Genomic DNA, 11,679 nt, shown 5'->3' with positions numbered 1-11,679 from the left:
TTTAGAGATTCTCTAACTGCACCTGTATGCAGCCCACAAAACTTCTGAGTGGGACCCAAATCAGATCAAAATGTAATTGTGAAACGTTTAAAAATAAATAAAATACACCACACTACAGACAATGTTAGTTTGTGGTTTTCTAAGTCAAGATGCTACCCACAGGGATCTGTTTCTATTTGAGTTTTCACACCACTGATCTAATCCACTGCCACACCCAACAAACATATCACAGATGAGAAAATAAAGTCCCAAAGAGGTGACATAATTGTCCTAGGGCCAGATAGCTAGTAAGTAACAGAGCCAGGATTTTGAACCCAGATCATCTTACTCTAAATCTACCCAATGTCACTTCTGGTACTAGATTTTTTCTGGACCTAATCTAGACCTGCAATGAACCTGTCCTCAGCTCAGTGACTTTAGGGGAGGCCTGCTTGGCATAGGTGATATGAAAGGTTCCCAATTCTTCAGGGTCCACAATTGGCTGATGAGATGGATCAGAGAATCATTGATTTAAATCCCAAAGGGATCTTTGTATCATCCAAGCTAATTTTATAGACAAAGTGTTGGAGGACCAGTAAGTTAAAAGGACTTTCCCAAGGCCATACAGGTGGCAGGGCTGGGATCAGAATCCAGGTCCTCTGAGTCCAAACCCAGGGCTTTTCCCAATTCACCACACTGGGGCAACATTTGAGAATTGCCAAGCACCAAGAGATGGAGTGCCTTAGAGGGAGATTCCAACGTTTGTAGGCCCTAACGTCATCTGCTTGGGCCTGATATAGAACCAATGATGGGAATGGGCCATAGGATCATACTATTTAGAACGAGAAGGGATCTAAGGGATTATATAATCCAATCTCCTCATTTCACAGATGAAGAAACTGAGGTCCAGAGAGAGGTTGGGTGATTTTCTCAAGGTCACCTAGCTGGTGATTCCCTGATTCCAAATCTAGGGCTCTGTTCCATTACATTCTGTTGTATCTTTTGCAAGAGGAATCTGTGATTCTTTCAGTGTGAAGGGACATAGAGGCGTATTCAAGAGATCTGACCCACCTACCTTCACTTTTTTCCTGGGGAGTGGGATCAATAGCTTGCCAACCATTGCACCCTGGCTTTAGATCAGGACGGGTCATCCAGGATTCAACCCAACAGTGGTAATTCCTTTGAGAGAGAGAGAGAGAGAGAAGGAGAGAGAGAGAGAGAGAGAGAAGGGGAGAGAGAGAGAGAGAGAGAGAGAGAGAGAGAGAGAGAGAGAGAGAGAGAGAGAGAGAGAAAGAGAAAGTTGACGAAACCACAGGAAAAGTTACTAACATCTGGGGGCTTATAGAATCACACAATCTGAGTTGAAAGGAATCTCAGAAGTCATCTAATCCAACCCCTCTAAACCTCCTCCCTGCCCCCAACAAGGGAGATTCCTTCTATAATATTTCCAACAACTGATCACCCAGTTGAGTCATCCAACCTCCATTTGCATGCCTCTAGTGCTGAGGAACACACTGTCTCCCAAGAGAGAGCTATTCAAAAGTAGAATGAGCTAATTGTTAGAAAGCTTTTTCTTACATTGCACCAAAATATGCTTCCTTATAACTTCTACCCATTGGTTCTAGTTCTTCCCTTAGGGGCCAAGTAAAATAATTCCCTATATGAGAGCTAATAATTCACTATATGAAAGTATCTTTTCTCTGCCTCACTGTGGAAAAGAGGTAACCCTGAGTCCTCAAAGTCTAATGTAGCACAATGCAATGTCTGGCAGGTTTTTCTGAGCTGAGAATGCTTTGACGATGGACTCAGAACACATGGAACTCCCTATGTGTCTATCCTCTGAGGACTCACCTAGCTAAGAGAAGAAACATTTGTCAATACAAAACTGTCCATCAAGAGATGGCGTTTTTCTTGCCACAGAATTTCATGAAAACGAGGCTCATAGGATCATAGAATTAACTCTGGAAGGTACTTTAGAGATCACTTAGTCCAACACCGTCATTTTATAGATGAAAAACACTGAGGTCCAGAGAAGTGAAATTATTTGTTCATTGTCAGACAGCTAGGAAAACAGAGCCAGAATTTGAACCCAGGTCCTCTGAATCCAAATCCAGTACTCTGGCACAGAGGGGTTGTGATCTGTATTGGTAGAGGGAAGGACTTACAAAGATGAAGCGCACTAGAGTCCAATTGCCCCTTAGGTCTAGTGTTATCAAGGCCCAGGTTGAAAAGTTTCCTTATAGAGAACAGTTAATGGCAATCTAGGCCCCCAGAATAAACCCCTAACCCTAAGGAGACAGTTCCCAAAGTGTGCCACTGGTCATAAGTGGAAATAGGAGAGATGTGCATGACTTCCTGAAACCCTTCCCTGCCACTGGAGATAAAACTGCGTGAATGTTCCCCTTGAGAGAGGGTGGCAAAAGAGTGAATGAATGAATGGTTGAATCAAGAGTCTAGATAGAATAGAGATATGTGGCTGAAGGATGATCAGAGTTGGTTTACAAAATTGACCCTGGGCAGGTTGGTATTGATTATCCACAAGTTAGTTCTTTTTCAATCCTCAATTAACCTTTTCCAATTATTTAGGGCATAGTACCATAGAATTTAGAGCTAAAAGGGATCTAAGATAGTTTATTCCAACCCCCTCATTTTAGAAAGGAAGAAACAGGCTGAGAAGCCCTAAGTGACTTGGCTAAGGTAACATAGCTAGTATTATAGGAGAGCTTGTATTCCAAACCATGTCCTCTGACTCTAAATTCAGTGTTCTTTCTACACTCTTTCATTTCTTGCTATCCTTTCTCCTGAAATCTGGTAAACAAATTCACTCTATTTAATTAGGTACTTAAAGTTCTTCCCCTTCTTGTATAATTTGTATTTTGAAATAGGAACCTGCAGAGGAAAAGACTCAATCTAAAGGAATAAAATGCTAATGGTAGAATGTAAGGCATGGGTGGGATATCTTCTGGGCACTCTCTCAAAGTACAATCTTTGAGGTAGTTTCTTATTCAGTCTCCAGAAAAAGGCCCCAGAGCCCAGAAAAGGGAAAGCATCTGCCTCCGAAGAGCGCTGATCTGGGAACACATGGGCCCTTCTAGCTCTGACGTTGTGACTCTAAGACTTCCAGCTAATTCCCTTATCATTGTTGCTCCCCATCCCCGGTAACCAGTGGGTGATTTCCATCTTCTCAGTGCAGAAGAAACCCTCAGGATGAAGTCTGATAGAGCCTTTATCCATTCCAACCCTCTTCTGCCAACCTGGACTCACCATATCATTTCACTCATTTTCTGTAAGATCTCTCCTTTCTCGTCTCTGTACAAGTCAATGACCAGGTTAGCATTGAAATCATGGGCTGAGTTGTAATTGGTTATGACCCTGCTTGGTATTCCTAGGCACCGCATCACTGAAAGAAAAGTCAGAAACAGATGAGTCCAGAAGGGTTCAAAATGGGAGTTTGGGTAAATTGTTTCCCCTCTCAGTCTGTTTCTTCATCTGTAATCAAACAGCCATTCAACAAGTACAAAGTGCCTACTATGTGTCAGGCACTGTGCTACTCAGTGGAGATACAAATACAATGAGTAAAACTCTACCTGCAATAGGGGAGCAACAAGGTGATTGGGCTGAATGACTTCTAAGGTCTGTTTCTAGCTCTGTTATTCACTGTCCCAGGCTTCTTTCCAGTTCTGACATCCTGTGTTTTACATTCAGATGCATCCAATTTTGATGTCCTATGTTTTATATGCTAAGGTCCCATCCCCCTCTATGATTCCGTGTTCTACTATTCTCAGGTCACTCCTGCTCTAACAGTCTAGGTTCTGGGGTCCAACTTGTCCAGCTGACATTTTGTGTTCTATATTGTAAAGTCCCTTCAAGATCTGACAGCTAGGGGGCAGCTAGGTTGCGCAATGGATAGAGTTCTGGCCTTGGAGTCAGGAGGACCTGAGTTCATATCCGATCTCAGACACATAACACTTACTAGCTGTGTGACCCTGGACAAGTCACTTAACCCTGATTGGCTCACCCACCCACCCACCCACACACACACACAAAGATCTAACATTCTTGAAAGCCTTCAAGTTCTCCTTAAAGCAAAACAAAACTTTCCCCTATTTCACCTAATTCGGGACTTCTGATACTCCATCCAGTCCTGTCTCAGACTCCATGAGGAGGCAGGCCAGAACCAATCAATCAATCAATAAATCAGTCAATCAATAAACATTTATTAAGCACCAGGCACTGTGCTGAGCACTGGAACCAGAGTACATGTTAGTATTGCTTCTTAGATGGTCTCAGCCAGGAGGCCTGGGGTTATTCCTTCTTACCTAGGTTGCATTCTCTAGGGAAGTAAGGGATAGGGGAGAGGAGAGAATTTTGAGAAATGTTAGAAGAAGAGGAAGTAGATTCATGCAAAGATGGTGCAACATGGTGACTAGTTAGTTAACTGATAAGCATTTATTTATTTATTTTAAAGATTTTTTTTTTGGGGGGGGCTAGGCAATGGGGTTAAGTGACTTGCCCAGGGTCACACAGCTAGTAAGGGTCAAGTGTCTGAGGCCAGATTTCAGTTCAGGTCTTCCTGAATCCAGGGCCAGTGCTCTATCCTCTTCGTCATCTTTGATAAGCATTTATTAAGCACCTGTTATATGCCAGGTACCATGCTAAGTGGATGGGGAGCCAAAGGAAGGCAAAAGACAGACCTTACCCTTGGAAGCTCACAATCTAATGGGGGAGATAGCCAGCCAACAAATGTGTACAAACAAGCTAAGAGGAAATAACAACAAGGACATAATTAACCCAAGGAAGCCACTAGGATTGGTTGTGTGGAGTGAAGGGACAGCTTTAAAGGTCAAAAAAAAAATGTTGAAAATAACCACTCCCCAGGCATGACAGATTTTCTAATGGGGCTCTAAGGTTTCTGCTCAGTTACAGAGGCACATAGTAACCAAAATGTCTGTATAGACAGAAGGCTGGAGAATAAAGAATGTACTGTGCACAAGCATGACCCGGTGAGAGCTGCTACCCTTGGAATCCAGGCCCAGAGCTCCCATTCTACCCATATGTACTAATATCATTGATGAAGATTAACCAACAAGAATGTGAATGATAGGGGCAGCTAGGTTGTGCAGTAGATAGAGCACTGGCCCTGGAGTCAGGAGGACCTGAGTTCAAATGTTACCTCAGAAACTTGACCCTTACCAGCTGTGGGACCCTGGGTAAGTCAACCCCATTGCCTAGCCAAAAAAAAAAAAAAAGGAATATGAATGATAAAAGCTTGCTTTTCTACAGTGCTTTAGGTTTTACAAGGTGGTTTCTTTTACAAGAATCTTATGAGGCAAGAATCATTATTCCCATTTTACAGATGAAGAGACTAAAGTTCAGATAAGTGCTTGCTATATCCCGGAAATGTCAGACGTGACAAGGTAGCCTTGGCTTCAGATCCATTATATTATATATAACATAGAAGGAGGAGGAATGATTAAGTCCTCCTAGAAAGGTTCCTGAAATGTAAGGGTGATTAGAATTTAATGGGAACTGTATTTCCCACAGTATTGATCTCCACCCTGCCTCATGGATATAGCCTATGTCCAAACTGCTTTGCTTGGCATTCAAAGCCCTTCAATAAACTGGTTCTTTTCTGACATCCCAGCCTAATTGTGTATAACTTTCTTGCACACCATAAATAGTTGTGCCAAACTGGTCAATTCACTATCCCTTGAATACAAATAACATTCTCATACCTTTGGCTCACACCATCCTCTACGCCTGGACTAAACTCTCTCCCTCTGTCTATTGAATTTTCTGTCATTATTTAAAGTCTGGTGTAAAAGCTACCTTCTCTAGGAAATTTTCCCGGACTTCCTTTCTCACTCTTCACCATTGATAATGACCTTCCTTAAAGGCCTCACTTAACTAGGAAGTTCTTTCTGTACCTCTAAGACACATATTATATGAAGTTGTATATTACAGTTTTTATATTGGTCTACCTTCCAACTATACTATAAGTGCCATAAGGGCAGGAATCATGTCTTATTTAACCTTTGCATTTTCTCCAGTACCAGCACAGTGCTCTGTATACAGTAGGTGCTAAATGAATGTTTGTTGAATGAATTATTTAAAAATTCACCTTAATACCCTACTAGACTAGAAGTTCCATGAAGATTGGGCCTATTACTGAAATTTATGTCTTCCCCACTGCCCAATATGGTACTCTACGTATTGTAGGCACTTAATAAAATTGTTTTTTAACTGTATCACTGTTTTATATTATATCTAGACAGTTCTCTGTAGTTGAAGAGTAGTAAAAGTCAACTTTTAGACTAAAAAGCGTTCTTTGAATCCAGAATTAGTGCCTTCCCCACCCTCATTATGCTATGGAAGACCACTACATATGGAAACACTTTGGGGCTCACCTGTGCAAGCCACAGCAGCAAAAACCCAGCACTGGCCATATTTCACCGCAGTACACCCATTCTCCTTCCACTTCTTCAGGATGTCCACGCTTCCTATCCAGGCCATGGGGTGTACTCCATCCTTGTATTTGTTATCCCAGCGCCCAAGTAAGATTCCCTTGTCATCATTAGAGTTGACCTGAAACAGCACCAGTTGTCAATGACCCAGAAAAGAGAACACACCAGCTAGACTTGCTGTCTCCCAACCACCAAATCTGAGAATGAATTCTAGAGAGCTTAGTACAGAGCTTAGAAACAGCATGGCCCAGCAGATAGAACGCTGGCCTTGGAATCCAGGAGACTTGGGCTAGTAGCCTGCTTCATAATTACTAGCTTTGTTACTTCTCTGAGTCTCAGTTTCCTCATCTGTAAATGAGATTAATAATGCCACCTACCTCATAGAGGAAGATCAGAGACTTAATTTATGTAAAGTATTTTGCAAATTTTAAAGCATTCTAAAAATGTCAGTGCTAGAAGAGACCTTAGATTAGAAAATATCATGACCTTAGAGGTCATCTTGATCATCCCATTCATTTTACAAAGTAGGAAACTGAGGCCCAGAGAGAAGAAGGGACCTGCTCAAAGTCACACAGAATTAGAATACTGACCCCCTTGATCACTTCCATTTCTGGTTCCTCCTACAGTCCTGTGCTGCCTGGGTGGTGGCCAATTATTACAAATCTCACAATGAAAACTGAACCTAGGAACTGACGATTTTAAGTGCAAGAAGAATGAATTGCACAGAAACAAGAGCAAAATAATATTGTGAGAAGGGGCTCACAATTTGGGAGGGACAATGAGGAAACGGACAATGGTTCCACCTAATTCCACCCAGAAGTATCCTCTAAAACGCTAAAGGGACAGCAAACGCTCCTGGGACCTCAGTCTCATCTATACCATAAACAAGTACAGAGCTCTGTATGTGATTTGGGTAAATGTCTGAAAAATGAATAACTGAGATACACTGATGGCGCTTGAGGATGCCCCATCTCTGGCCTTGGCATGGGAAGGGGAATAGATGAAGGGACTAGTTGGGATATCTTTTCTCCTTACCATGGCGCTGATGACCCTACTAATGTAGATAGGGCTGCCACGCCGGGAACAGTCTCGACTGGCATCTGTAATGAATTTGGGGCTCATGTCCAGGAGTTCTATGCAGATGTCTATGATCCCATCTTCAAACTGCAGCCAAAGAGAGAGAAAACGAGAAGTCAGTAGGACTGTCTTAGGGAAGAGGGAAATTCACTGTTTAGCTCTGCCCACAAGGGGCATGAATGCCTTAATCCCTTGGGGTCCCCCACTGACTCCATGCTTAACCCTACCTACACACACACACACACACACACACACACACACACACACACACACAGTTCCAGCTTCACAATACTGTTCCTGATTTTCTCCATGCTTCCTCATGCTTCCCCTCTGCTGACCCAAATTCTACACTTCAGGATTTCACCTGTCCAGACAAATTTTCCTGGGTCACTTGGCCTAATCATGTGAGCTCCCATAGCACATAGCTGATGTACCATACCACTTAGTGCTTAGAATCATAGACTCTCATAGTTGGAAAGGGCAGATGCCACAGAGGGCATCTAGTTCAGCCCATACATGAAGCAGTAATTCTCTCTATGATATCCCTGGCAAGCTGTTTCTCAGTCTATTGGAAAACCTTTGGTGACAAAACTCACTACCTCCCAAAGCAGCACATTCCACTTTGGAATAGCTCTAAATAGTTTGGAAGTTTTTACTTATACTGAGCCAAAATCTGCCTCTTTACACTTTCTAACAATTGTTCCTCTTTCTGTTGTTTCATGCTAAGAACCAGTCTTCTCTACAAGGGCCCTTCCCATACACCTAGGTCCCAATTAATGTGAATAATGGATCTCCTGAAGTGGCTGCATTATTCAAATTTGTACTCTATGTTTCCGTTGAGCTGCCGTCAATTACCATATTTTATATAACTTCAAATAGTGTGAATCCAAATACATGTGACCACTTCAGTGGATTCATTAGTCACACTAATCAGGACTTAGCTGTACCTGAAAGACATTTCTCATATTATATTTTTTTTATAGCCCCAATTTCCATGTGTATATGTTGCCTCAATTTTATACTGTCTGGTATTGCTTTCTAAATATCTCATATGCATAAACTAAAGTCTTTCTGTGTCTTCTCTACCTTCACTCCCCAATGTTTAGCAAATAATGCTAGGCAAGTGGTGTCCGAATGTTCATGAAATGAATGAACTCTTAACATGCTTAGTGAACTTGGACAGGTTACTTTATTTCTCTGAGCCTCAAATTTCTTACTGATTAAATCATGGAATCAAAGGATGTAGGAACCTTAGAAACCTCTATTCCGTCTTTTTAATTTAAGAAATAAGGAAACAGGCTCAAAAAGGGGAAGATTATATAGCCAGACAGCGACAAATCTGGGACTAGAAACAAAGTTTCCTCACTCCTAGTACTGACCTGGGGGCAGCTAGGTAGGTGCCACAGTGGATAAAGCACTGGGCCTAGGCTCAGTCAGGAAGTCTTGTCTTCCTGAGTTCAAATCTGACTCCAGATACTAGCTGTGTGAGCCTGGCCAAATCACTTAACCTCATTTGCCTCAGTTTCTTTATCTGTAAAATGAGCTGAAGGAAATGGCAAACCACTCCAGTATCTTTGCCAAGAAAACCCCAAATGGGGTCACAAAGAGTCGGACACAACTGAAAATGACTAAACAACACATTTCCCTATCTGGTTAAAGTCTGAGAGAAATCAACTGAAGCTTCTAATCTTTTGGTTTTTATCTGCTCCAGTTCTCCTCCCCTGGCTACTCTTAGGCCTCAACTTCATGGCGATTTATAGCAATTTTTTATGGCTTAATCTAATGAGCGGAAGCAGAACCAACTTATAAATATTTATAAACCTCCTGCTGCCACCCTATGAATATTAATGCCCACAGGCTACCTGGGGGTTCTCTGAACATTGGCCACTGATGATTCAAGCTACTTCCCCTCCTTTTTCCTCCCCCAAAAGGAAGCCAATGAAAGGACCGCTGTGGGGCTGCTGTCTCCTCCCCCTTGACTGCAGTCCCTCACCAGCCAATGGACCTTCTTTGTTGTGAAAGAGCTGCCACCACTGGCCAGCCTGGACACCTACAATACCTGAGAATGATAAAAGAATCCTAGGATGTCAGAGCTAGAAGGAATCTAAAGGTCTCACCCCTTCATTTTACATTTGGGGAAATTGAGGCTCAGGGGGTTCATAGTGCAGCAGGATTTAGAATTGCAAAGAACTCTGAGGGAGGTGAAGGGGGCACGTGAGTCATCCAGTGCAACATTTTTTAGAGGGAAATGAAGGCCCAGAGAGGACAACTTGCTCAATGTGTCTAAGTGGTAAAGCTAAGAAAAGAACCTCCTGACTGCCTAGTATAGGGCTCTTGCCAGAATACCATTCTGCCTTCAGAGCTTCCTTAGGAGAGGCTCTGATCCTGGGGCTAATAAGTGACTTGCACTCCCCACCTTGCAGGGCTGGGGTGACAAAAGCACTTTGGAAACCTTAAAGCTTTGAGGGGAACTGCTATTTTTGCTGTGGTACCAGTTAGGATTCTTAAGATGCTCTGGCATGATTATCACCCAGGAGGAGAAGAGGAAGGGAAGCCCAAAGCATGCCCTGAGCCCTAGGGCTGGGATTGATGTCAGTCCACCCATTCCTGGTCTACTCCATTGTTTATGGAGGCTAGACCCTGCCACCGAGGGCTCAGTAATTTCTCCATCAGCTCAGGGCTTGCTCCATCCTATCTCTGAGACTCCAGGTGAGGCTCCAATCATTCAGTCCAGTCCAATAAGCATTCTTTAGGAGCATATTAGGGTAAAAGGTATATTGGGTAACCTTGGAATCAGGAAGACCTGGATTTAAGATTCAGAGTATCTGTGATATCCTTGGCAAATCACTTTGCCCCTCCTAGCAATCTCTAAGACCATAAGATGCAAAACATTTGTGATCTGAACAATCACAGGGAGTTTCTGTACTGGGAGCTCCCACAAACCAATGAAATCATCACAAGAGAAGGTCCCCTCCAGCCCTCTGTTCTGTGTTCTATGGTCCTCATGTCCCTGCCAGCTCTCACAGTCCAAGTTCTGTTTAAAAGACTCTTCCAAGCAACATTCTGTGTTCTATCTCACAAAATCCTTTCCAAATCTAAGTCTACCCTGTCCCTCAGCTTCTCTGGGAGTACAAATGACTTTCCCCAGTTCAACTAGTTCAGGCCTTTAAGCCCTCCAGCTTCTGATAAGTCTCAGACCCTACCTCAGGCTCTAGGAGGGGCAGGCCTAGAGATCACATAGCACTATTGGGGACACAAAGACAATAGACATCCCTTGCTGTGTCCCTTCTCATCTTAAAAAACAAACAGAAAACCCCCCAATAATTTGTGACAAAAGTCTACATTGCTTTGCATCACTGTTATGTACTTATGAAATGTATATTACACTTCTCTGTATTTCATGTCCCCATACTAGACTAAGTTTCCCAAGGGCAATGACTGCCTTCTTGAAACTTTGTGTCTTCCCTTAGCACTGAGCACAGGTCTCTACATGTCCTGGTTCTTGATAAATGTTCTCATAAATGAATGAATGAGTGAGTGAGTGAGTGAACTGTTGCAGGTAGGAGGAAGTTAATGGCTTTTTTCCTCCAGTTGGTTGCTTTTTGTTGATGTACTGGGGCACTGGACAAAGCCATGACCTAGGAATGAGGAGATCTGGGCTTCTAGTCCCAACTCAGCCCCCAGCCAACCAGCTCCTGGCCTCAGGCCCTGGAGTTTCACTGGCTAGGCTTCCTTTTCCTTATCTCTAACTGGGTAACAATAATCCTTACACAGACTTCTTCCTCCCTTTCCTCCCACCCCCACCCCAGTACAATTAGATGGAACAAAGGATCAAGTACAGGGGAAGCCCAGAAGGAAGTTGATTTTTTTCTCTGTCTTCCTTTACAACCTGGACATTAATAGTCTGTTGTACCTGGGTTATGGCTCCATTTACCTCTCTTTCCCCTTCTGTACTATAGTAACTGGGAGAGCTAAGAGGATTTTAGGGGTATCAAAACTCAACAAAATTCTGTGGTTTTGACGAAAGGGGAAGGATGATGGCTGGGATACAAATTGTTAGTGTGTGGATAGAGGGCTGGCTCTGTGTAGGAAAGTCAATAACAGGGACAAAAGAGAAAAAAGGGAAGAACCATGGGGAGGGTAGCCAAGGATTCTGAGA

General features: G+C 43.0%; 1 protein-coding gene across 1 annotated transcript in view; it reads right to left on the bottom strand.

The window, feature by feature from the left end:
• Window positions 1–11,679, bottom strand: part of TGM2 (transglutaminase 2) — a 57,587-nt gene that overhangs the window by 17,155 nt on the left and 28,753 nt on the right. The window contains exons 5-8 of the mRNA XM_020990753.2: window positions 7,479–7,607; window positions 6,387–6,564; window positions 3,244–3,379; window positions 1,055–1,158 (exon numbers count right to left, since the gene is read on the bottom strand). Of these exons, the coding sequence (XP_020846412.1) occupies window positions 1,055–1,158; window positions 3,244–3,379; window positions 6,387–6,564; window positions 7,479–7,607 (547 nt within the window). The remainder of the gene's footprint in view (window positions 1–1,054; window positions 1,159–3,243; window positions 3,380–6,386; window positions 6,565–7,478; window positions 7,608–11,679) is intronic.

The sequence above is a fragment of the Phascolarctos cinereus genome, unplaced genomic scaffold (assembly GCF_003287225.1).
Source record: "Phascolarctos cinereus isolate Bilbo 61053 unplaced genomic scaffold, phaCin_HiC Scaffold_2;HRSCAF=192, whole genome shotgun sequence".
NCBI lineage: Eukaryota > Metazoa > Chordata > Mammalia > Diprotodontia > Phascolarctidae > Phascolarctos > Phascolarctos cinereus.
The sequence above is the reverse complement of the archived record's forward strand: the minus strand, read 5'-3'. Positions and strand labels throughout refer to the sequence as shown.